At 39.6% G+C, this 27,102-nt stretch overlaps 2 protein-coding genes and 1 long non-coding RNA gene across 32 annotated transcripts in view; 1 reads left to right on the forward strand and 2 right to left on the reverse strand.

The window, feature by feature from the left end:
* Nucleotides 1-4,405: 4,405 nt before the first annotated feature.
* On the reverse strand, nucleotides 4,406-11,570 carry Coxfa4 (cytochrome c oxidase associated subunit FA4). The gene is given in 4 exon segments (NM_001127684.2): nucleotides 4,406-4,877; nucleotides 9,662-9,722; nucleotides 10,271-10,359; nucleotides 11,410-11,570. Coding segments are annotated over 4 exon segments (249 nt in total). The 5' UTR covers nucleotides 11,452-11,570; the 3' UTR covers nucleotides 4,406-4,820.
* A 364-nt stretch (nucleotides 11,571-11,934) lies between these two features.
* The window catches only part of Phf14 (PHD finger protein 14), a 183,226-nt gene continuing 168,058 nt past the window's right edge, over nucleotides 11,935-27,102 (forward strand). For 13 of the 30 annotated variants that reach the window (XM_087658587.1, XM_087658589.1, XM_087658594.1 and 10 more), the window contains exons 1-2: nucleotides 11,935-12,094; nucleotides 26,586-26,696. In XM_087658587.1, coding sequence (XP_087514713.1) covers nucleotide 12,094; nucleotides 26,586-26,696 — 112 coding nt within the window. In that variant the 5' untranslated portion in view covers nucleotides 11,935-12,093. 30 annotated transcript variants of the gene reach the window in all.
* Nucleotides 13,621-22,621, reverse strand: LOC148006243 (uncharacterized). Its single transcript, XR_015686380.1, has 3 exons — nucleotides 22,558-22,621; nucleotides 15,571-15,636; nucleotides 13,621-13,655 (listed from the first exon to the last, which is right to left on the reverse strand). It is a non-coding gene; the product is annotated as an uncharacterized LOC148006243 (long non-coding RNA).

Here is a 27,102-nt window from a genome sequence, read left to right on the forward strand (position 1 = left end):
CCTTCTCCTGGCTAGCTAGCCAGGAACTTTCTGGTCCCAGCCAGCTACCCAATAAAAGCAAGACACTAGAGGTCCAGTAGTGGCTGGCCTATCGCAGCTTCCTGCTGCAGACTCTGCCCACACTCCCAGAAACTTCCCCTAGTAGTTATAGAATAAACTCCCAACAACCTGTTAAAATCAAGACTCAATAAGCTGTAATTTACAATTAGATTTATATGTTAAATTCTCAATCCACAATACACCCACACAATAACTCACAACCAATTGATAAAGATATAAACTGTCCACCTAGATAAGATAAATTTACCTATAGAAATCCACCCCTGAAGAAATATTCATAACTATCTATGGCCATTTAAGACCACTGGGATCCTGGTTGTCCTTCAGTTTCCATGTTGATTCTACTCCTTTCTTCCTTTTATCTCTGGACTTACCAAAACTTTGTCCCCCCTTACTTTTTAACTGTCCAATTGTGGGCATTGACCTAATTTGTGCCAGGCCTCACCTGCATATAGACATCAGTCTGCAGGCACCATCTCAGAGGCAAGGGGGAGGAACAATGAGCTGAGGAACTGTGTAGGGGGGACCAAGAGGAAGGGCAATGACTGGAATGTAAACGACGACGACAAAATGGGGTCAGAAGGTTATTGGTAGCATGATAGGTGGCCGAGTAAATAGGGTCATACATTGGGTATAATTTTAATTTTTTAAATACTACTTTGAATAAAATGAGGAAATGATGGTTATTATGTAGAGGAAGGTCACATTCTGATGCTGGTTATGGTTAGAAGAAACAAGCTGAGTGGTTGGTCTAATCATCAAAGTTGGTGTAGGAGTTATGTTAAAAATAATAGGCATACTTCAAGACAGATTGAACGTGTCTGCGAGGTTTGTTTGTTGGAAACTTTCCTCCAATGACAGTGTTAAGACATAAGACCTTGGGGCTGGGGATTTAGCTCAGTGGTAGAGCGCTTACCTAGGAAGCGCAAGGCCCTGGGTTCGGTCCCCAGCTCCGAAAAAAAGAACCAAAAAAAAAAAAAAAAAGACAAAAAAGACATAAGACCTTGAAGGGGTGATTTGGTCCAGAGGGCTCTTTACTCACTAGTGAACTTTTTGATTTGAGTGGACTCATTTTCTCAGGTGGATTTATTATAGAAAACCTAATGGGTCTTCATTTGCTGTCTGTCTTTTTTCCCTTGCACTATGGAATGATAGAGCAAGGTCCTCACCAAATATCACGCTTACATCTTAGCTTCCAGTGACAGGAAGAAACACAGATCTGAAATTCTGCTCAGGGTGAATTAGTCTGGCATTCTGTGATGTCACTACAGAACAGACTGTACCAAGAATGAACAGGAGTGACTCTATAGTATGAAGACTAATTATTGAAGATTTTTGAAGGTGTTGACCTGATATCTAACTAGGTAGCATTTATAAAAATTGCTAGCCCTGCAGGTTTTGAGTGCACCATATTTTAGGATATGGAAACTGAAGAGGCTCCAAGCTTAGAAGCAAACATGTTGCAGCTAACACGCATCAGATAGTCTATGCTCTAGGGACAATGCACACAATGAATGAGAAGACCTCCCTACCTCATCAAGTACTTTGGTCTCCAACACATGGTATTTAAAGACATGAGTGCTCATAATGAAAAGGACCAAAGTTTGTCCTTCAGTGGGACACTCCACTTCTAGGGCAGTGAGGTGAAGGGGGCAGAGATGGAGCTGAAGGCAATATTATAGAATCAGAACAATGCAGTGCTGTAGTGACCAAGGGAAGAAAGTGCTCAAGGCAGAACCACGTCAACTAGTGTTTTGCCAAAGTATAAATTAGTAAGCGACTGAATTTAGAAAGATGGAGACCACCAATGGTGGAAACATAAATATTTTTGTAGAATTAAGAAATAAAACTGCAAGTTACTAAACTTCAAATTATTGTGATTTAGTAAATTTTAGTTGTGTATGTATGGTCTGGATACTGCAAATTTCCAAAGACATCAAATACAAATGCACTAGTTTATGAATCACCATGTCAGCAAAGGTAATTAAAAATCAGTGAGCATTAATTCGTGGACCTGTTTAATGGGTTTCAGTTACATCATCACATATAACTAAGGTCACACTGCTTGACACAATTTTATGCCTTTTAGAAACTTGCACAGGAACCTCAGAGGCAAGCCTCACCAATACCAGGAATGGAAGAGAGACTATCAGGCATTTAAGACACGATAGAAGAAATGGATGCATTGGTCAAAGAAAATGTTACATCTAAAACAAAACACTGAGAAACCTTGAATACTATGGAAAATATCAAATCTAAGAGTACTAGCAAATAAGAAAGAAGAAACATAGGTCAAAGGTCCTGAAGTTATTTTCAACGAAATTTCCATAACTTAAAAGAGAAATGCTTATTAAGATACAATGAGCATATAAAACACCAAAAAGACTGGACAAGAAAAAAAATCCCCTCAGGAGATAATTTCAAAACACTAAATGTACAGAACAAAGAATGAATATTAAAATCTGTAAAAAAAACAAAAAACAAAAAACAAAAACAAACAAGTAAAATATAAAGGCAGGCCTATTAGAATTATACCTGACTTCTCCATGGAAACCCTAAAAGCTAGAAGGGCCTGGACAGATGTTCTACAAACACTACCAGAACACAAATACCAGCACAGACTACTATACTGAGCAAAACTTTCATTTACCACAGATGGAGAAAATAACAATATTTCATGATAAAACCAAACTTAAGCAATATCTAAAAATCCGGCCCTACAGAAGGTACTAGAAAATAAACTCCAACCTAAAGTGGTCAACTTCATCCAAGGAAACAATAACAAGCCCACAACAGCAAAATCAAATAAGATAATCAGAGAAAGAGGTCACCACCACCACCATCACGAGGATGTCATTCACCTCTCAACATGAACAGTCTCAATTCCCCAGTAATAAGACACAGACTGACAGGATGGATGCAAAAACAGCATCTACCCTTCTGCTTAATCCATGAAACACCATGGTATCAAGGATAGACATTCCTCAGAATAAAGGGTTGGAAATATATTCCAAACAAATGAACATAATTAACAAGCTGATGTAGGCATTTTAATATCTGACAAAACAAATACAGATTAACAAGGATAGAGAACACTACATACTCATTAAAGAAAAAAAAAAAAACCCACCAAGATGACATTTCAATTCTTAATACCTGTGCCCCAAACACGGGGACAACCAAATTTGTAAAAGAATCAACACTACAGCTTAAATCATATATTGATTGCTACACACTCGTAGAGGGAGACTTAAATATACCACTCTCACCACACACAGGTAATCCAGACAAAAACTAGAAGAATACTGGAGCTAATAGATGTGGTAAAACACGTGGACCTAACAGAGACCAACAGAACATTTCACCCAAACACAAAAGAATATACCTTCTGCTCAGCACCTCATGGACCTTTTTTCAAAACTGATCACATGCCTGGAAACACAGCAAACAACTACCAGTGAAACTGGAATAGTTATTGAAAGACCTCCCAACCAAAAAGCCAGGATCAGATGGTTTTAGGGCAGAATTCTATCAGACTTTCAAAGAGGACTGATATGCAAACTATATAAAGAACTCAAGAAATTGTATCAGGAAAACAAATAACCCAATTAAAAATGTAGCACAGATCTAAGCAGAATTCTCAAAAGAGGAATCTCAAGATGGCTAAGAAACACTTTTGTGACAATTGTTGTTAATATTTCTTTTAATATCAGGAACTTCTTTGAGATTTTATTTTCATCGCTCATAAAGGCTGGCCTAGCAAAACAAGTGACAGCTCATGTTGGTGAGGATGTGGAGTAAGAGGAACACTAATACATTGCTGATGGGAGTGCAAACTTGTATATCCACTATGAAATTAGTGTGGTAGTTCCTTAGAAAGATGGGAACTGATCTACGTCAAGGTTCAGCTATACCTGTGGATATAGCAATATATACTTTGGGCATATACTCAGAGGAGGCTTCATCCTAACAGAGGCTTTCTTGTTCAACCTCAACTTGAGTTGAACCTTGTTCAACTCAAAACTAATGAGAAGGTAACCCAGACCCAGAAAGACAGATACTGTATTTATTCAGTTACATGTGGATATTAGCTGTCAATAATAGCCAAGCTACAATTCACAGAACCATTCACTATTCTGCAACTTAGTAGAATTCAAAGACCCCGTTTTAAAGTTATTGATTACTTTTTAACCTTTGAACATCTGCCAAAGGCAATAAAAATTCTCAGTATCCTTTGGCTACTCAAAGTGTCTTATCCTAGTACCAGTGCAATGGATAACCCTGAAAATAATAGAGATCATGTCAAGGTAAAGAATGTTATCTGTATTTCAATTCTAGCTAGTAACAGAAATCCAGAGCTTTCTATTGTGTTCATTTGACAAAGACGTGAATATTCTTCCCAGAAGCCCTTTAATTTCCAGTTTGAAGTTATCAAGTGTGGGCCTATATACACATACACACACACCCTTATTAAAGCAGCATAGGTCTCACTTTCAAATGTATAAAGAGAAATTCAAGAGATTCTTTAAATCCTGATACTTTATTTCTTATATCCTAGCTATCAAATCCCATATGAATTTTCAGCATTAAATAGTGACACATATCAAGTTTCAGAGATTTATTCATCAGTGTAATAAACTCAAAAAAAAATCAACATGATTTCATGCATTCGGAGACATAGTTCCTGCTTAAGTGGAAAATTGTGCGGATGGCTTCTGAAAGACCTTCATTGTAAGCAGCTTTGCAGTGAACTTCACAGTTTAGAAGTCTGGGCCTTCTTTTTTCAGTTTGCTGTAGTCCACGTTCACAGAATAGAACTTAAAAAAGAAAAATTACATTTTAGATTGCCAAGAACGACACGGCACAGAAGTTCGTTGACCCAACTTTCTTAATAACGTTTTAGAAATAAAAAATTTAAGAATATTTAATGATGTAAACTTAATCCATCAAAAATTACTTGACGTGAAATTGCAGTCTTTCAAGATGGTTTTGGTGAGGTAACTAGGCATCCAATCTGTAGCTTAAGTATATTCTACTAGTTAGACCAATTAAGAGAATCCATTATAAAACGAAAAATTGCTAATTCCTTTGGATGCATACTTTAACTTTTTAGTTCTTGATTATTTATAGTCAGGGAACTCTAACAGAATGTAAGCATACAGACTTGTCACCTTGGTTAAAGAACTGCATGTGTGATGTCTAAGACTCTGAGTCAAAAGAAAGGGAGGCTGGTAAAACAAGGAGGCTTTGTGGCTCATGCAACTCTTCACCTGTAAACTGCCTTTTTCTCAGAGACTGAATTCTGAGCTCTGTCAGTCAGTTTTGGTGATAGCTTTTATGAAATCTGTCACTTATACACCTTAAAATTTGAAATATATCCTGTTAGTCAATTGAAATTCATTTTAGAAATAATTTTACTGTGATAATGCTAACAATGTCTAACTACTAGTGAGTTTTTAAAAATGAAATATTTGAAACTGGTCTGGAATTTCTACTGGAAAAAAGATTATAATCTTAGTTTTACTCATTCTTGTGCTAAAAGAAATTGAGGAGATAATGTTTTAATTCCTTAGTGATTACATGACTTATCTACAAAAGTCATCATGCATTTTCTCCAGAGTTTGTATGCTGTATTGAATAAGAACGATCTCCATAGGGTCAGATATTTGAATGCTTAGTTACCAAGGAGACACTTCTGATAGGATTAAAGGATTAGGTGTGGCCTTGCTAGAGGAAGTGAGTCACTAGAGGTGGGTTCTGAGGTTTCAAAGGCCCCCACCAGGCAAGTTCTTTCTCTGCTTGAAGATCAGGTTGTAGCTCCATGTATATTCTCCAGCATCACACTTGCCGGCAACAATGCCACAACATCCTTGCTAAGATGTATTGGACTAAGGCTCTGAAACTGTAAGCAAGCCCCCAATTAGATGTTCTCTTTTATATGCAGTGCTTTGGTGACGGTGTCTCCTCACAACAATGTAAGAGTGACTAAGACAGTTTGTATTAAGAGAAAACTTTAGAGCTGTTGTCAAAGTTCAAAGGCACAGGAGTAGCTTAACCTATGTGAGGGCCTAAATTCATTCCTTCTCATTGTAAACAAAACATACAAACAAGTGGCTCACAAAAATCTGTTTCCAAACATTTCTTCAAACCCCTTTTGCTTCAAACACACGCTTCTCACACAGCCTAAGGCGGCCTCATGGTATGTCTGAGGAGGATCTTAAGACCTGAGGTTTTCCATCTCCTCCTCCCAAGTACTGGACTGAAAGCCACTACACTCAGTTTTAAAGGTACCGGGGACTGAACATAGGCTTTTCTATGTGCTAGGTTGGTACTTTACTAGTTCAACTCCCCCTTCCCCTTACTTGATTTTTAAAAAAGGAAAATCTCGAAATTTGAAAGCATATTGCCATGTCTTTGTTAGGTACATACACACAGACCTAGGGTTTTGTGGGACAGGACATCTTAAGTAAACCGTTAATAGTCTTTGCTGTGTCTTAAGAATCAGTTTACTTAGGCAACAGAATAGTAATCTCTAATTCACATATTATATGCAGGTATAATATATATCATGAAGAAAATAAACACCTAGTGGATGGCAACAGCAAATAGCTCGTCTGTTTATCTTAATCACCACATTCCTTTACATTTCCTTCACAATCCTCGCTGCTTTATAAAAATCCAACTGAATATCAAAGTATAATTTACTTAAAGCTGACTAAACTTATAGGCTGGAGATGGCTCTTAAAGGATCATCCACAGTTCAGTTCCCAACACCTATGTGGGTTGGTTCACAATTACCTTGGTAACTTCAGCTCACAGACTGACACCCACAGTTTCGGTAGGCACCTACACTTAGGTGCACCAATATATATGTATTCAAATAATAAAAATCTTTAAAAACAAAACTACAGTCAGGTGTGGTGATGCTGGTAGTGTATACCTTTAAACCCAGCATTCCTGAGATAGGTGGATCTCTGTGAATTCAAGATCAGCCTAAAATATATATCAAGTTCCAAGACAGCCAAGGCTACTTCCTTAAACCAACTGTTTTGCCAGACATGATGGTGCATGCCTTTAATCCCGGTACTTTGGAGACAAGGCAAAGAGGCAGGCAGGTATCTGTGAATTCAAGATCTGCCTGGCCAACGCACTAAGTTCCAGCGGACAGCCAGGGCTATGTAGAAGGATCTTGCCTTAACAGAGTGTTCCCCACCACCCCCGCAAAAGCTAATAGGCTTTTGATGTATGGCTGTGCACTTAAATTTCTCTGTGCAAGTAATTTTGAAGTTTCCTTTATTTCTTTAAGTCCACATCTCTGCTGTTTGCTGTTTTTCTTAACAGTGGTTACCTCGAAAGCATCCTAGATGGATATATTTAATCCGGGTTTTTGAGCATTTCTTTCATTGATGTTATCTCCAGACCCCTAATCCTTAAATCCCATCTTTGCCTAATCTCCTGTTGTTATATTCACTTTTGCTTTGGGGAAACAATAACCTCCTTTATGAACTGAATATTCATGTCTTCTTGAAATGTCTGTTCAAATTTTAGCCCCCAATGGGATTAACTGAGCATCTGGAAGGTAATTAGGTTGTGAGGGCACAGTCATCACAACCAGAATGTTTTTTTTATAAAAGAAAAACAAGACAGATAGTCTCTTTTCCTTCTGTAAAAGCATAGATCTTATACGTCCCAGCTCCACAACTGACAAACTTCTGTTGCCTAAACTTCCCTATCTATGAGACTTTTTATCATAGCCACCTCAAATCTTATTGCCTTATCACCTTTCGTTTTTATTTACGTTGTTGTTTTTAGATTAAGTACTCCACATTCACTTCTGTCTAATCTTAAGTCTGATGAGAAACCCTTATATATCACTTTTGTTCTCAAGAGAAATGGAAAGAATGAATCAAAAACCCAAATAGTCAAGAGTGGTAAACATCATATTTTCACCTCATGTCTGTCGTAAAAAAAAGGACATGGCTAAATCTGATGTCTATGGGCAGGATAAGGAAAATTCCCTTGAATTCTTTTAGGTGAAGGCAGGAGTCTTTAGATCCAGCATTTGGGATTAAGGGGCAGGCAGATTTCTGAGTTCAAGGCCAGCCTGGTCTACAGAATGAGTTCTTAAGACATCCAAGGCTACATAAACCCTGTCCTAAAAAAATTCTCTTAGGTCACAGAAAAATTAACAATAACACCTAGTTTACCTCACTGCTTGGGCATAGAAGCAAAAATAAGTAGTCTTCATTCATTCCAGGCTTTCAAATTTCTAGATTTAGTTTTCCTCATTTGTATTTCAATATGGCAACTTTTTTTCAATGTCTGCCTGTTATTAGCTACAGGGACTAAGGGTCAGGCTATGCAGCAAACATTTGGGTCTGAGACAGGACATCTTTGTATAGACCAGGCTGGCCTAGAATTCAGAGATCTACCTGCCTCTGCCTCCCAAGTGATGGGATTAAAGGTGTGTGCTGCCATCGCCAGCCAGCTCTAAAATAGGGTTTTAATGCAACAACATCCCACCTCCAGTTCACATGGCCTCACATCACCCTGTGCCATCATTTTCCAAGGCACTGGCAACAGGTATAACCATTCTAATCATCTGGTACATTTCCTGGAAACCATTTATATACTACTCCAATATGTTCTTTGGTCAAACATCCAAATTCTAGTTCTTTTTTCTCCTTTCTTAAAAACATTTCTTAGATGCAGACACACCCCTTCCCCAAATAACTGCTACATAAAGTTCTACGACAAAATCACAAAGGAGAATACCTGCTTACTGTTTCTTGAGCACATTGTTAAAAATACATATCAGACAGCCTGTTTCGGTGTAGCTAGTAAATTTCCAGTTGTATCTTTAGAAGACAGAAGCTTAAATACTTAAAAGCCAAATTATAGTTGAGTTAAGCACAAAGCTTTAAGCAAATAGAGAATAAAATCTTAAAAGTTGCAATGAACAGTACTACAGGGCACCTATCTCTACCATAGACTTTCCTCAGGTGTCAGTCAGAGAAGGCTCACTGTGTCTCTCCCTGAGTGCTAAGGCAAATTACTGGGTGCCCAGAAACCGTCAGATGTAACAGAAAACATTTGGGACACTTTAAATAGATAAACTGCACAACATATACCCGAATACATGTGAGGGTCTACCATGTGAAAACATTACACATAAGAAAGGCTTCAATTGTGAAACTATTGTCTCGGTGAATGAACACGTTCTTTCAAAAAATAGCTACAGAGAACACTCCTCTGGGAAGATGTTCAAGTTTATCTACGAGGCTCATGGCAAAATTTAATTTCAACTGACTTTCATTTCTTCCTACTAATCTTCACCTAAAATGTTTGAATCATACCAAGAAGCAGCAGCTGAGCAAATCACCAGGGAGACCAGGGTCGCCCATACGTCAATAGCAGCAACATCTGAACCTTTATGAAAGGCAAATCATCAGTCCCAGCTAAGTCAAGGGGCAGGGCTTTTCAAAGTTCATTACAATGATAATGGGATTTTTACCTACATACCCCATTTCAAGAAAACTACCACAAAGCCACGTCTATTACAATACACTTTCCAGCAACTTTTAGCAGTTTTCTACCTTACCTTATATTGTTCATTGGGACCCAGTTTGTTCCAAGGCTCTGGGTTATTCTTCCTGTCCCAGCTAAAATGGATAAAACATTATAATTATTACAGGAATAAAACACTGCTTACAATAGTGTGTTAAAAATGCTTTGTTAGAAACTAGTTTTTTGAGGTTTCACTTAGGTTACATTTACATACAACAACAGTAATCACAGTTAAGTATTTCATAAAAAACAATGGTTGCCAGGCATGGTAGTGCACGCCTTTAATTCCAGCACTAGCAAGGCCAACCTGATTTACAGAGTGAGTTCCAGCACAGCCAGATGTACATTGTGAGGCTGTCTCAAAGCAACAGCAATAACAAAAGCAAGCAAGCAAACAAACCAAAAAACCCAACCTTCAAAATGTAAGAGTTGGTATTAGCAATTCTACTCTACCAATAGGAATCTAAAACTTGGGGAGATGAGGTAAGTTCAGGAAGCCAGCAAAGTAAATGTCAGCAGCAGAAGAAGCCCTGGGCTGACTTGAGAGCTAAAAGCTGTAGTTGTTTCTACTCCATTACCTCTCCCGGGACCGTGGTCCCCAGCCCAGACTCTTAACCATCCAAGTATTAAGCCTTACACTCACCTGACATCTGGATTGAACAATGCCAAGCGCATCACATACAGTGCTGCTCCAGTACCCCCTGCTCCAATAAACACGAAGAGAGGGATCAACTAGAAACAAATAGACAAACAGAGTAGCCATCATCACATTCCTTGATCTTGTCCAAATAAGAACATACTGCTTTCTTCCTCCACGGTAACCTCCAAATCTGCTATTTCACTAACGTCCTACAATGGAATAAAGGTTGAACTCATGAAGCAGTGTTTCTTTCAACTGTATTCTAAAGGCACAGTCTTTGTAAAAAGATGCTAGGATGGTTTTGGCTTAAGAGTCCAACTTCCTTACGTGGATCCATGGAGTAAATCATATCGACAAATAATCCTATCAAGTACATTCACCTTTGTAACACTTCGAACAACACTCCCATTAAATTTCAGTGCTTCCCTGGAAGTAATGGGAAATACTTTCCCAGAAGGCTGGAAGGAGGGGAGCCCCTTTGAAAACTACTGAAAAGTGGCCCTGAAAAGTTCTGTGAACATAACCTCTGTGACATAAGTGTAATTAGCTGACAGAAATGTTTATTAAAAGCACTGGTTTTAGGAATGAACTCTGAAAACTGACTGCTGTTAATTTTGCTAACCAGGCTGAAGGCAAGGTTTAAGGCCTGTCAAAGGGAGTTTTAGGTACACAGCATCCTACTATATTGGGCTAAACTGAACCAAAGTGACATGTCAAGAAAACTTAAACACATTTTGGAAATGTCATGTTTTCCAAGCAAAGTTATGATTACAAGATGACGACGACCCCTTGTATTTCTGAAGGCTTGGTGGTGCAATCCGGTGAATATAATAGCCTCAAAAAGGCAGCATAACAAACTTGGTCTCTCTTGGATTCTAATCACTCAATATACCACTCACCCTTCTTGGGACCAAGTAACCTGAGAGATCGGTGGCCACAGTGTTCCAACACTCAGAATGTTTACCTTTTTCCCTGATGTCTGACACCTTCGGCTTCAGGCAACCCCTTCCCCACCCCCAGTAGAGACTTCGAGCTATCAGGTTAGGCCAACCTCAGAAACAGAGAAAAGAGAACGTCCCCAGGGGACACGGGAAGGCGCAATCACAGCTAAGAGGCCACTCTGGCAAAGATCGTGAACTTACGCTGGGATGTTTCTTGGCTTGCCCGAGGATCTGGCGGAGCATGTTTGCGGCACAGGCCTACCTACACCGAGAGAGAAGATTAGGACACACACTAAACCGCTTCTGCAACCTGGCTGAGCGGACGTCCAAAGTCACCCAGGACCTCCTACCTGAAGGACCCCTGGCTGGGAGGGCAGCCTGCAGTAGGAAAGCCCGGATGCGGCTGTCCTCTATGGTGCCTGAATGGGTGTTCAGCCCTCGCGCGGTCGCCCTAACTGGTACCAGCACTTCTTCCCATTGTTAAGCTAAACATCCTTTAGTTCTCCACTATGCATATTTTTGATAGGATTATTTTTGCACAGAAATCAGAGCGTCTCGACTGATAAGACAGGCAATTTTCAGGACAGCATGCGTGTAGATCAGGGTCATCCGGCGGTCGGCTGGAAGTGCGCTTGGCGAGCGCGGCTTCCCTAGCGGCGCCTCTAGGCCTGGGCCGCGCGCTGACGCGCTTGGGGGCGCGCGTGCGGTGCGCGCGCTGGGCCTCTCAGAGAGCCCCAGAGGGAGCTGCCAGGCGCCTCTGCAGGCGCAGCGCCCAGATCCCGCAGCACAGGTCGAGTCTCCAGCCGCTGGGGTCAACGGCTGCGGTTTAAGACTGCAGCTGCTTCCTGTCTTCCACTGGCGCTTAGGGACAGAAGTTGAAACACTAGTAAGTGACATAAAGATGGCCATAGTTTTTACAGTGTGGTTTCTGAAGTTTTGCAACGTGCCACCATCTCTTTTTGCTCCAGATGTTGCGTCCTTATCTTCATTGATCGTGTTCCTGAACTTATCCTTTTCTGTCGCCCTGATTCAATGTTCATTTATCTCTTTGTAAATTCACTTTTACCCAAAAGTCTTTCTTTGGGGAGGGTTTAATGGGCAGTTTGGAATCACAGCCAACAATTTGGACACTTTCCAACTCCCTACTTATCTTAAAGATTTTTAAGTAATAAAACTAAAAAGAGGAGGTGTCTTCACCAAAACTGCTAAACTGAAGAGGTAGCATTAGCTCACTACAGGCTTCACATGGAGGTGTGTAAGGAAGACAATTCACATAAAGTTCAGAAACGTACAGTCTACTATGGAAGTTACGGAATAGAGAAGGCAAAGTAGGGGCCACATCTGAGCCAGGGACCACTTACACAAGAACTTTATGTTCAGGACTTTAGGAAGCTCACCAAAAAGACTGTGTAGTTGGAAAGAATTTGGCTCTGAAGAACAGAGTAGAGAAAAGGGCTATTGTAGTAATCCATGTGAGAGAATTTTAAGTTGCCCTAAAGGAGGGAATGAGGTGATTGGGGAAAAAAATCACCAAAAATCTCAGAGAAATTTTGGGGGACTAACAGGACCTAATGGTTGGATACATATGAGCGAATGAGGAAAAGATAATAATATCAGAAGTTTAGTGGTGATCAGCTGTGAAAATACCCATGCCAATTATTGAAATGGATGAGTGTCTATGCAAAACCTACGATATTTCTAGAGAGCAGAATGCTTATCTAGAGTAGGAAATAAATGGAGTCATTTTATTAATTAGGAAATGAGCTGTATGACTGGCTAAAATTGCCAGGAGATAGTGTGAGAAAAGGCTCAGGATCAAACTAAGGAATTCAAGCATGCTTGTTTAGATAAAACCTGCAAGGAGGGGAACATGGGTGCTAAGTTTTGAAGATTATGGCGTGCTTCCCTTTCCTTCCCTTCCTTTTTTTTTCCTTCCTTTTTCATTCTTCCACTCATTCACTCATCCATTCATATCTCCTCTCTCTCTCTCTCTCTCTCTCTCTCTCTCTCTCTCTCTCTCTCTCTCTTTCTCTCTCTCTCTCTCCCAGAAAACATTTGCTAAGCACCTAGTCTATTCCATATCTTGCTTTGGCTTTGGCTGGCCTCTGACTCAAGATCCTCCTGCCCCAGCTTTCCAAGAGTTGGCATTACAAACATACACCTCCATACACAACATTCAGCTCCTAGGGATTTAGAATAGAAGGAAAAAATTACTGTGCTCTAACAGATGTACCATGTTGACTAGGAAGAGCAGGTAATATGCAGATAACTTTAGATAGTTATAGGTGTGCCAGTAAAATAAATAACTGAGAAAGGACATGGGAGAGAAGATGACTTGAGCTAAAGTGGGCAAGGAACGATGCCTCTGGGGCTATCATCTGAGGTGAAACCTGAAGGAAAAGCAGAACTTACCAAGGTCTGATAACGAACAGCAGCGGGAAAGAGTACTGCAAGGAAGCATGAGTGACTGGTTCAGACAAGCAAGGAGATCACCGAGGGAGTAACGATCTTGGTAATACTATGGTAACCAGTATGGTTATGTTAAAAATCAGAGAGTACTCAGATGTGAACAAGGGAAGTAACAGTAGTGTGCATAGCCAGGCTGCTAGCAAAAGAATTACATGACTTTTGCTGAACATTTCATTTGGAATGTTAAATATTGGTAATAAAAAGTAAGCAGATATACAGGAATGCCAGAATCCAAAAGCAAGTAAAGTCTAGAAGTTTGCTGTTTTGTTGCTTCTTAAAATAATATTATTGGCCTAGTTCCTAGACATAATAATATGATAGCTAGATGAAGTCTGTTGAAATATTAACAAAGCAGAATTGCACAGTATACATTTGACTAAACTGTAACCAACCCACCACAGGTCCAATTGTCAAAGCTTAAATTTTGCATATTAAAGTTAGAGGAAAGAATATGTGAGCTGCATTCTAAGTAGGGCTGGAGATAGTAGAGGGGACAGTTTAGAAGAGCTAATGTAGAGGGGGCATTGAACACTGCAGTGTGACTTTGTTATTTACAAATTCCTCTTGCTTACTGTTAGAAAGAGAGGCCATCTCACTGCCTCAGTAACATCAGCTTTGATAAGGTGACTTTCCTCAGTAGGGAATGGAATGTGAGAATTCCACCTGTCATACAGAATTGTTGGCTCCCGTGTGTGCTGTTCTCTCTCTTCTCTTTTCCCATCATGACAAGATCAAGTTATGTTCAAAACCGTGGTATCAGCTTCGGTGTGAGATCAAACACTATTTGGAAAGAGCCGTTGTTTACGTATGATGGATGTGCTTAGAAAGTAGGAAAGAAAGCTTTCTTGTTTCAAGTCATAGTAATTGTGATTAGCAGGGCTGTCTGTCTCAAAAAGAATTACAGGTTTGGCCAATGACGCAGGGTTCAATTAGAAGAGAAGCAGATTATATATTGCTAAAAGAACTCTTAGCTTAGGGTTTTAAAAACTGCGACTGTTTGAGGTGTGAATTGATGTTACATTTCTCCAGTCTTCCAGAGGAAATAATTGGATAGATGTGCTTGTGCTTATGAACTCCTTACATGGATTCAAGCCAGAACCAAGGAGGAGCACTGCCAAAATCATGGTGCAGTTAAATACTGTTCCCTATGTTAACTCTGTTGCATGTCAGTGCCTGTATACAGTCCTCATTCTCTTCAGTATATGTATCCAGTCCCCAGTCCCTGTTCTCTGTAGAAATTTATGTGTATCTGTTTTATGGCAATTCAAGTTGTTGTTAATTCATAGATTTTTTTTTTTTCGGAGCTGGGGACCGAACCCAGGGCCTTGCGCTTGCTAGGCAAGCGCTCTACCACTGAGCTAAATCCCCAACCCCAATTCATAGATTTTTGATCAATCAAAAACAATGCTAGAAAAAAACCCTAGAAAACACAGTATTAGACTGGGAATATAACTCAGTTCTGCATCACTTGCAGAAATTGATAAAGGGAGGGGAAAAACAAGGAAAGAAAGAAAAACTAAGTCAGGAAGGACAAGAAAAATAATAAAAGGGGGTTCTACAGTATCATTTGTAGATCTTAGACTCTGAGTTAGGGATACTGACAGATGGAGTTTTAGGTTCTCCCAGTGCTGAATGCACTTTGAGCACTCACAGTGGAGACCTGAGTGTCTTGAATAGAGAGACTAAAATGGTTGTAATTTTTAAAAAAAAAATATTTTATATGGGCCCTTTGTTCACATATTTAATGCTTTTCCTTGGAGAAATTATATTTATTCTTCTGGCTAGTGTCAAGCTTAGACAGGTAACCTGATTTGGTCAAAGGAGCATACAAAATTAAAAATAAAAATAATATAAAAAGAAGACTGGGGAGATGGCATGGTAAAAGACGCTTACCTTTCAAATATGAGAACCTGAGATTTCATCCCTAGAACTCAGGTAAAGCCACATGCATCTCTGATCCTACAGAAAAGAGACAAACCCAAGAAGTTCACAAGACACTTAGCCTGGAGTATGAAGTAGCCAACAGTAAGGAACTCTGTGTCAAACCAGATAGAAGACAAGGATCAATCCTTGATGGCCTTCCTCAACCTCCACATGACTGCCATTATTCATGTATTCTCAAAGGAATATATGTATACACTCATAAAAAGAACAAATAATATAGGAATTATTAAAACTGTGACAAAGTATATATCATATAGACTTAGTGGGGGGAAAGGAACCTTGTAGTCTCTATATATAACATGCTCTTAACAACACAGAGAGAAATGAAAGCTTTATTATAAGTCCATAGTGTATGGAAGAGGGTGACTTTAGCATAGTGGGACTTTGGTTTCATAGGAAGGAGACATGGCTGAAAAAGTTAACTCAATTTGAGATTTGGAGTTTTATCCTTTAGGTGGTGAAGATGTAAAAGTTATTTCTAACCCCAGATTAAAGTAACTGCATGGTGAGAGGTCCCCTGAAAACATTAAAACCCTTGGGAATGGAAATCTTGGTTTCCCAGGGAAGCCAACTGAGTTCCTCAGAAGGAGCTGCCAACAATGGGCTGTTAGTTATTGGTGACTGACAAAGGGTGGATATGGTCAGAGCTGACTTGGTTCCTGGAATTTTCAAGGCTTCACCAAATATAGTAAAACACCCAGCCAGTTGGAAACACCCATCAGTGTCGTGTGACTTCCTGGGAACCCACCAATGGAGACTGCCTAGCCTTTGGTAAAATTCCTCTAGTTTCCTTTAAGAGACTTGTGCCCCTTTGTCCCGGGTCACCATTTTTGTAAGTGGTCACCTCTGCGTGCAGGCTTCTTGCTTTCACACAATGAAACCACACTTGCCTGTTGTATTATTACCATGTAAGTGCTGGTCTCTGGGTAGCTGGACTTTTGGACTTAACAATAGATCTTAATAAATGATGTCTTTTACCATTTCACTTTGAGATTTGTAACATGTATATTTCTTGTTCTTTTGCTTTATTTTAAAATTTTAAATGATTTAAATTTTTAAAATCATGTAAATAATTATTGTCCAAATTAAATGAAGCTATTGCCCAATATGGTAGTATATATTTATAATCTCAGCATTTGGGAAGCAAAGGCAAGAAAGTCAGGTCTCTAAGGTCAACCTCAGCTACATAGTGAGTGTGAGGCCAAACTAGGCTACAAAAGAGCATGTCTCCCAAACAAACACTCAAACATATATGTTTTGTATAGTGAATACCTCCAAAATCTCCATCAATAGCACCCAAGATAAGTTAGTGCTCTTGTGTATTTTCCCTGAAGATTCAAGCCTAGAAGATTTTGGAAGCTATGGTGATTATGTGTTGCTATTAATGCATGACAGTAAAGAAATAGCTTCTTTTGAGAAATATTATTTAATAACTGAACCATAGAATACAATTATATTAATTTAAATTGAACACAGAATCATGTTTTTATTCAGTTTGCATTTAGGATTTTAATTATTTCTCTAGTAGATAAAATGACAATTGGAGTTTTTTTCTGATAACACAAATACAAATACCCTCACTTGTTAAAAATAATGCAGCTATCCTTAATCTAAAAACAAATAGATTCTTCTACTAGCATGACTCTTTAGCATAAACTACCACTAATTATAAAACTTCTATTACAAAAATGAAGTATTTTGGCCTTAAAGTTTACTCCCAGGGATATGAATTGCAAAGCTTCACTGCTATAAGTTTAAATTAAATACCTGAAGTATTTTATGTGCAAAATTCAATGAATATTAAAAAGCAGAGACACAGCAATTTAGTTGGTACTTTTTATTTTTTTAAATGAAACTTAGCTATATAATATTTTAGGGGAAGATGTGTTTGTCTTGTTTGGAATAGGACATCAAACATCTAATTCATGTGAACAAAAAAAAAGGACAGAATCACTCCACTGTACACAAGTTCCCAGATCCCACCCACTGAGCCAGGTACAGACCAGCCTGAGAAAGGGTCCAGCATCAAGCTCAGTCCTGGGCCCCATATTCAGTAGATGTGTTGGATGGTAAAGGGCTCGCCCTGGTAAATCAAGCCAAAACAAGCTGGAAGAGGTACCTACTTCACATGTACATCAGCAGCCTAAAGCCACAGAGATCACACATAAACAATTCACGAATCAGACAGTGAGAATCAGAAAATAAAATATCAGTATTTGACCCCAAGGAAATAGTCCCAGCATTTGGGAGGTACAAGGACAATCCGCATTCAATGCCAGGATGAGCTGTATAAGATTCGAAGTGTACCATGGGTAGAAGAGAAACTGTCTCCGAAGGGTTGGATAGACTTTTCTTTGTTTAGGGGACAGGGTCTTATTCTGTAGTGCAAACTGACCTGGACTAACTGTGGTCCAGGCTGGTCTGAGTCTTCTTGCAATCCTCCTGCATCACACTTCTGAGTGATGGGATTAGAAGCACAAGCCACCATGCTTATCAAGTGTAGTTTTTAAAACTTTGTTGTTTTGCTTTTTAGAAGTGAAAGAAAACCACTGGATGACAGACCTGAGAGAGTCTTTGTAGGTTCTCTATAATACTCCACTGATTTCTGTGTCTGTTGTTAGGCCACATACTCTTTTCATAACTCAAATGAGTACCTTTGGAGTACATTTAGAACTCAAGCAATGTGAGCTCCTCCACTTTGTGTGTATTGGGATTGTCTGGGGCTTGCATGATAATCTAAATCTTGCCTTTCCACAGTTGCTTAAACAATCTAGCACCACATACTACATGTATTCCTCTTTATTTTTATTAATTTCAGTATTCTAATAAATAGACATATATGTAGGCAAAATACAGTAAAAATAAAGGTTCATTTTTAAGGTCTTTATTATGGGTTTAATTACATTTTCTGAGCTTCCTGTCATTGTGAGAAAAGTACCTAAAATAATCAGTTAATAAGAGCAAATGTTCTTATGATTCTGAGGTCTCAATCTAAGTTCCCTTCACTTGATTCTGCTGCCCTCAGGTCTCACGTAACTCAGTATACCATGGAGAATTGTGTGATAGAAGAAAGCTGCTCAATTTATGGTGGCCAGGAAGCAAAGAGTTCTCATTATTGTAACACGGTTCCTCCATGCCTCTGCCTCACCCCCATGGGCGCTATGAATCATAAATGGATTAATTCACTCATGATCCAATTGCCTCCTAAAGACTGTCAACACTGCTGCTTTAGGGGCCAGACTCTCAATCCATGAGCTTTTGGTGGACAGCTAAGAAGCAAATCATAATAAGTGATAATACATATAACACAGTTGGCACACAGTGAGGTTAAATCATTGGAACTGAAGAGATGGCAGTGTTTTTTTTTTTTTAGCAGAAAAGGGGCCATGTAGAGGGATTTTAATCTAGCAACATGGCTACTCTGGTTAGAATACAAACAGACCTGTAGTACTCACCTTCAATCCTAAATAATGGAAGTAAAGTTAGTCTCTAGGAGGAAGCACCCATGTTTGAAAGTGATGTCTAATTGAGTGGCAGACAAAATAACAAATCACAGAAATATTTGGCAGAATAGGATATGCCCAACTCTCAGGAGAAGAGAGAAGAAAGGGAAGGTACGTGGGGGAGAGGTGTAGTGTGAGAGAGGAGGCGGTTTTACTGGGAGAGTTTTACAGAGACGGCTGAAGAGAGAACAGCTAGACACAGGGACACAGAGGAAGACAGACTGAGCCAGAGAATGAGAGGAACAGAAGATCAGAACAGACTGCTAGAGTTTGTTTGAGGTCAAGCAGAACAATTCAGTCAGAAGCCAAGAGACAAGCAGCCAGATTGCATCCATCGTCTTGGAGAGGAATTTTAAGTTTAACTAGCCAGCCAGAGTTCAGAAAGAACAAGAAAGGGTGAGTTTATTTAGCAGTAAGTCTCAGAGGCTGAAAACATTCTAGGCCCAAATAAGATTCTATGGCAACTAGAAGCTTCCAGAACTAGGCCTAGGTTAGCAGACTGTTAGCCTGGGAGACGACAATTGTATCAGGCAAATAAAAGCTCAGAAGTTAAGAGCTCTTGCTGCTCTTGCAGTGGATCCAGCACCCACTCTGGGAGAACACAGCTGCATGTACTCCAGTTATACGATCCAATGACTTCTTTTCCTTCCAGCGGTACTTGCACATATGTGGCATGCATTCATACATATACACATAAAATAAAAATACACATAAATAAAGGGAAAGCATGAAAAGAATGAGCTCATTCTTTCTGTAATCTCAACCAGAATGACTATCAGCTTTCTCAAACCATGAAACCCTAGTAAAATATGCATAAATTTACTTAAGTTTTTCAGGTTTTCATTTCCAGACCTAATAGAGTTAGTTGGTGTCAGATGATGTAGATTGTATTTATCTGTACAAACTTACAGTATATGGGTTGATTATTCATCCCTCAAATCCACGAAGACACAGAACCTCCTAATGTGAACTTCCTTGGGAAATCAGGGTACTTGCTGTTGTACTTAATTTAATAAGATCACATTGTAGTAGAATAAGTTCTACATCAAATGCTTAGTATTCTTACAAGAAGGTGATATATATATATATATGAGAGAATAAGAGATTACACTTGTTGTTTGAAGCCCAGAAACACCAAGAGCCACTAGGATCTAGAAGAGACAAAAAATAGATCATCCTGCAGAGGCTGTAGAGGGAGATTGGGTTTGTTTACTTCTTCATCTCAGACCAGTGACCTCTAGAACTATGGGAAAATAATTTCTTATCTTCAGACACCCACTTTGAAGTGATTTTATGGCATTCTTAGAAAGCTGGTGTAGATATTGGTATCATATATTGGACATTGTTGCAAGAGATGCCTGAAAATGTGAAGTGGCTTTGGAATTGGAGCTGAATGAAATACTTTTTAGAGTACAATAGAAACAGCGTAGATGTCCTTAAGAAATAGTGTGTGGCAATAGGGACATCCAAGTCAATCCTATTAATATACCATACATATACAGGTAATCATAGACACAGTTAGGTAAATATTTAAATATTTACCTTTTATAACGATTCATGAAGAAATGAAACCCATTTGGATGGACCCTGAAGGAAGGGTCATCCTCCTTACAAATGGTAGAAAATGTGGTACAATTTTTTTCTATTGGCCATAAAGAAGAAAGCTTTATAAAGCTTAAATACTAAGCTGGGATTTTTTTTTTTTTGGAACAATGAAGATGCAAAATCTATCAGCATCTGAGAGTGCTTCTGGAATTGTTCACCAAGTCTCTGTACCTTCAAACAGCTTCCTAGATACTTAAGCCTGACCACAAGTACAAGCCAGAGACAAAGCCAGAGAACCAAGAAGTTTCTGCTTCTGGGTATGATGAAAACCATGATCAAAGCAAGTGATCGATTAAAGGGTTCATTTGGCTTATGCTTCCAGACCATAGTATATCAATGCAAGAAGAGAGGAAATCAAACAGGGCAGGAAACAGGAAGCAAGAGCTGATGCAAAGCCATGAAGGAATGCTATACTGACTTGCTGCATATAACTTGCTTAGCCTACTTTCTTATAGAATCCAGGACTACCAGCTCAGTTGGCCCAATCATATGGAGGCATTTTCTCAATTGAGACTTCCTTCTCCCTGATGACTCTAGCTTGTGCCAAAGTGACACAACCAGCATAACAACCTTTGATAAGTCTTATAACTTAGAAAAGTCCCTGAATTAGAATGTTTTCAATAAGACAGGCATCCCTATATTACATACAGCTTGCTGCTACACTACAGGTAATTAGCTACTATCAGCTTCTGTTTCCAAATCTCTTCTTAGCGCCAAACACAAATCACATCTGCAGTCCCATTTCTAGAAGACTCTGAGACCCGTCATACAGATGAACAGGATGGAGATGAGTCTAATTTCAGCAAAAAGGAAAGGTCTAATTACACTGACAAAGAGAGGTCTTTGATGTTGCAGCCTATTCTCAATTCTTCAGACAGCCTCCTTACCAATCAATATTCTCAATGCTCACACATGTCTCTAAAATTTCAACCTGTGGATTCAAGGTCACTGGCTGTTGGCATTTCTCAGTGATTTCACTAGAGCAATGATTTTCAGAGGCTTGAATAAGGTTACAGCTGTTGAGTTTGATTTCCAAAGGACATTTGGCAAAACATGGCTACATTTTTAGTTATCACAGCTTGAATGGAAGGTCAGCTGCTTGGGCATGTAGTTGGGAGAAGGAAAAAGCTGGATCATCTTACAGACACAGGCCACCTTCTACACCACATTATCTAGCCCAAAGTATCCATAATGCCTACACTGAGAAATCCTAGTTTTGAGTAACAAAGAAGCTGTATTTCTTGACACAAGTTTTGAGGCATGAATTTGTAACTCTGGACTTTTGCTCATCACACAGACACACACACACACACAGACACACACACACACATACATACATACATACATATATAATATTTAGATACACATTTAATATTTATTATATTTAAATATATATATTTGTTGTTGCAAAAATATAAAAAATAAAAAAAAGTAAGGTTGTCTTTTACTCCCCTTAGGTCTGGCACTGCAGTGCCCCAAGATATCTGCTGGATATCTTAATTCTCAGTCAGCAAAGCCTCTCACCCGCTTTGCTCCATCCCATATCACACTGTCGAAGGCCTCTCTCTGAGCAATCTCTCTACCTATGTAGTTCCCAAGGCAGGTTTCCATGCCAGAAACACACATCCCAACTCCGTGGTGGCCCAGACCAGCCGCCCACACTCCATTACACTTAAACCTACACATGAAAGAACACACAACACAATAACCTTTGACCCAATTGAGAAGATATAATTGCCCACCTAAACATACAAAACCCAATACACATCCATCCCTTAAAAACATCCGTAATAAACTGTGAAGGTACAGTGTGGAATCTTAACGTCACCTGCTATATTGTCCTGCCACAGCTTCTCTCCCTCTCCCTCCTCTCTCCTCTTCCTTTCCATTCCAGTCTCCTCCTCTTCCTTCAAACTTTTCTCCCACCCATCCTTCCTTCTCGTCCAGTGACAGGCCTCTTTCTGTCTTGTGCCTGACTCACCTGTGACATCATCCCACATGTATTGGCTGTTCTTGGAGCTGCTTTCCAGTTCATCCCAGGCCATTTATTTTTTGCTCCATCCTGATGGTCTATTATAAGAAGTGCAGGTTTCCCCATTGACTGTGATCAACAGGCATTTTATTTTAAATGATCACATGTAATAATTTAACTAGTTATTTCTTACTACAATGCCTTCATTTTATTGGCAATAACATTCTCCCTGTGTTTTGAGCCAAACCATATCAAATAAATCTTTCAAAGGATGCAATTTTATTTCCTTTTTATTACTCAAACATATAGTGTACCAATCAGATTTTTAGTTTCGACATGCTCTTAGCCCTGGAAATTTCTGTTTTTTAAAAAAATATCTCCCTTCACTCTTGACCCCCACCACAGTTTAGCTACATACTTAACATTTTTGCGTTTGAACAGAAATATCAATTCCTCTAGAATGCTTTTCCTTTGTGTTTCCTCCCCTCTTAGCGTGTGTATTCTTTCTTTGGTTGTCCAGAGTAACAGTAATTTACTTGATTATATATTCAGCTGTATCTTAAACTGTGGCTGGGAAAAGACTATAATTATTTTTCATAAGGTACATTCCCTAAATTGCTGTATATGGTATTTACTAAATATGTTGTAGTGAAGTATCTTTGAAGAGTTAACTCCTCATTGCATTTAGTGATTTGATGTCTACAAATTTCACTTACAATTTTTCAAAACATTTCATTTTCCATGTTAAACGTGCTGACATTCAACATATATTTGTGGAATAAATGAATGAATGTAATCGATTTCATTCAAGCCCTTGTCTAATATAAGAGTAGCTCAAAAACTGTTAAGACTGCTGCAGATATTTTAATAGCTTCTTTAGGATAGGATGTGGCATCTGAAGTTGCTGAATGACTGCCCCATGGAGTGCATATTTCCCTCATTTTTAATGCACTTAAAAATAATCTTAAACAATTTTTGTAACTTGATACCGGGTACTGTTTTCTGCCGGTATAGATACACAGTCTGAGAAACTTACCAAACTGAACATGGTGGCATATTCCTGTAATCCTAGTACTTAAGAGGTTGTAACAGGATAATATGACTTCACGATTAGGCTGGACTACTAATGGGCAAGACTGACCTTCAAAAAACAAAGGAAATAAACTACAATATGCTTGTGAGAGGAATTTTGCCATAGTTGTGTTATGTTTTTTTAGTTGTTTATTTATATGGATGTCTTCCAATCAGAAAGTGGTTGGTTACTCCTATATCCTTTGTGCCACTGTTGCACCAGCATATCTTGGAGGCAGGTTGCTTTTGTTTGTGGTTGGGTGCTATTGATAATCACCTTTCTCCTCCTCTGGTAGTGTGCAGAGCACCTTAACAGTAGCCATTAGGGGTGCAGCTTCTAATTGAGTACTAGCTTAATGTGTCTATGTTCAATAACAGTAAAATGTGTCTTCAGCAATAGGAACTTACTATCAGGTTGTAGAGAGCAAGTGATCGTTTGTGCTGTTTGAAAGGTTGTATGGAAGCCAGCCAGTGACTCAACAGGAGGTAACCCATTCTCAGCACTGCAGTTTTTACTTGGTGAGATAAGATATCTAGTTGAGGCATTGTCTCCCCCATACATCAATTAATGGATTAACTTGTGCAAATTGAATTCTTCAAACACTAATTCAACTCTGATGTAACTTTTACATATAATGAGCATGCTAACACATAGCTCTCTCTTGAGAGAGGACTAAATGTGAGTGGCCATACTGGGAACACAGATTTGGATCCTTCTAAATGCTATGTTCAATGAGGTAGTAATCTCATCAACTTTTTATTGTAATAGAAGAAAGTCACTTTTCAATCAACACTTTTCAACTACTCTGGTGGATGTATCAGGTAGGTGGGTTATGGCAAGATGGACAGAACTCTGTTATAAGCCTCGGATTCTCACTGACAACACTCTTATCCCTTTGACTGGTGCAATACGAGGGTTTTGTTAAGTTAGCTCATTCCAAAAGATTTTCAACTGCTAGTCACACAATGTTAGATCTGACACAGAGGTGGCCAAAGAATAACTATTTAGTAGGCAAAACATAGACAGGATAATTTGCAATTAAGGTCTAGATTGATAATATTCCAGCTTCTCCACATCACTGCAGTTTTAACCAATCAGCTTTAGCACACACAGCTTCATTCTAGGAATTGGCATTCAGAGCTTAGGGTAGCATTTAGCACGCATAGGGGAGCACATCTAATCTATTCCATATCATAATGGTCCTTGTAGTTTAGGAGACTTATGCATAGGATTTAACAGATTAGGCAGAGTTTTAGTCAGAACAACTTGTCTTCAGGACAGAGGAATAGCTTGTCCATCAAGAAACAAACTCCCAGGTCATGTAAAAGAAATTAGTCATTATGATTAGAATCTTACTTAATAAAAACTCGGGCTGGAGAGATATCTCAGTGGCTAATAGCACTGGCTGCTCTTCCAGAGGATCCAGCACCCTTATGGTAGCTCACAACTGTCTGTAACTCCAGTTCCAGAAGTTCTGACATCCTCACACAGACGTACAAGCACATCAAACACCCTAACCATAAAACTTAATAATAATAATAATAATAATATTAATATTAATAATACCTTCTTTTTGTATGTGACATAACATTCTCATTTACAAACCTTTGCCAGTAAACACATTTTTGGACATTTCTACTTAAGGAAAAGCAATTCACTGAAGCAGTAGGTGGTGGGAGGGTATAGATACCAGTTATGGTTTTTAATAGTTCTTTAAGATTCCAAAGATAAACCAAAATCAATAATTGATCTTACGTAACTGGAAGGTGATGGGGAATGGTTTCAGGGAGGTCTATGTTTCCCTAGGCTATGGGCAGAGCTTCCCAGGCTGCCAGAGAGCCCTCTGATCCTTCTTAAAGTTACTGAGTTCCAGTCAATCTTACTCGGTTGGTTTCGGCTTTCTCCGGCGAGGGACCGAGTCTGCGCACGCGCACTCAGCTTCTGCTGCTAGCGGCTGGTTTCGTCTACAGTTTTTACTTCCTTCTTGGCAGAGCTGTATCCGGGTCGTTCTTCTCCCTATTGTCTCTGACAGTCGGCCCTCGACTGGAAATTCTGGGTCTTTTTTGTTGCTTCTGGTGCAGGCTAATAAAAGTTTTCTTTTTATTTCCACTTTTTACCGGGGCACTTCCTCTCGCAGGGCGGCCGGTTCGGGCCTGGCGCCCCTGGCCAGGGAGCGCAGGGGAAGTGGCGCCGGGCGGGCGTGGGGCGGGGGGAGGGACGGTAGCCCGCCCCTGGGGTCGCCCCAGCTCGGTCGGCGCACCGCCCTGCCTAAATAGCTGCTCTCCGATTTGTCTCCTTGGCCCTCTGCGCGTCCCTGGTACCTTGCCTCCCGCATCCTTCCCTAGGTCTCCAAACGACCACCTCACGGATTCCTTAGTAAGTGTATCCGAGGCCTCAGCCCCTCTCGACTTTTCTTTCCAGTCACGCTTTGCGGAGCAGGGAGGGTTGGATGGGTTCTCCAGGACAGACAGACCCTTGATAGAAGCTGCTCCGTGGTCCCTTGGAGTGAGCCCTGGCTTCTGAGATGTCGTGGCCGAATGTTTCTGTACGTTGTGGTGTCTGAATGAGGGATTGCCGAGTAGTCCTAGAAGTTAGGCGAGGATTTGGGCTGTTCGAAGTGGTCTTGGCCTTACCTCAGGGGCAACCAGGCCTTCTGCAACCAGCGTCCCCAAACCCAACTTTCCCCCGCGATCACACTGTGGAGAAGTCAGTTAGTGATTCCCTGCACGAAGTCATTTCTATCTCCCTTAGCATCACAGTTCTCCCTGTTTGGTGAGATTGTAAAATGATTGTACTATTTTCTCTTTAACAGTGGATCGCAGCTCCAAGAGGAGGCAGGTGAAGCCTTTGGCCGCTTCTCTCCTGGAAGCTCTTGATTATGATAGTTCAGATGACAGTGATTTTAAAGTTGGAGATGCTTCAGGTAAATGTTTTCTTTCTCTATCCCTCTCGCAGCTTTCTGCCGTTCACTGCATTTTTAACTTTTTATTTTTTGAACCAGTTTTAATTAAAATGTTCATTTACAGTAAAAGCACACAAACCATTTATTTTGATCATTTAATTTCTCACATTTCCCTAAGATCCTTTCATTATAGCTTCTGCTTCCTGTCCATATTTACTCAGATGATTGATTAGCTGATAGGGAGGGACCCTATTCTAAATGTAGAAACATTTTCCCCTTCTATACCCTAAAATATATTTATGCCTATATATCCGAATGAAGACTCGAGGTGCCCCAGATGTAGAAGAGTATATATGAATAATATAGAGCATAGTAACCTTGAACAGTGTTATTCCCATATTGGGGAATATTGGCTCCCTTGGCATAC

Source organism: Rattus norvegicus, chromosome 4 (assembly GCF_021556685.1).
Source record: "Rattus norvegicus strain SHRSP/BbbUtx chromosome 4, alternate assembly SHRSP_T2T, whole genome shotgun sequence".
NCBI lineage: Eukaryota > Metazoa > Chordata > Mammalia > Rodentia > Muridae > Rattus > Rattus norvegicus.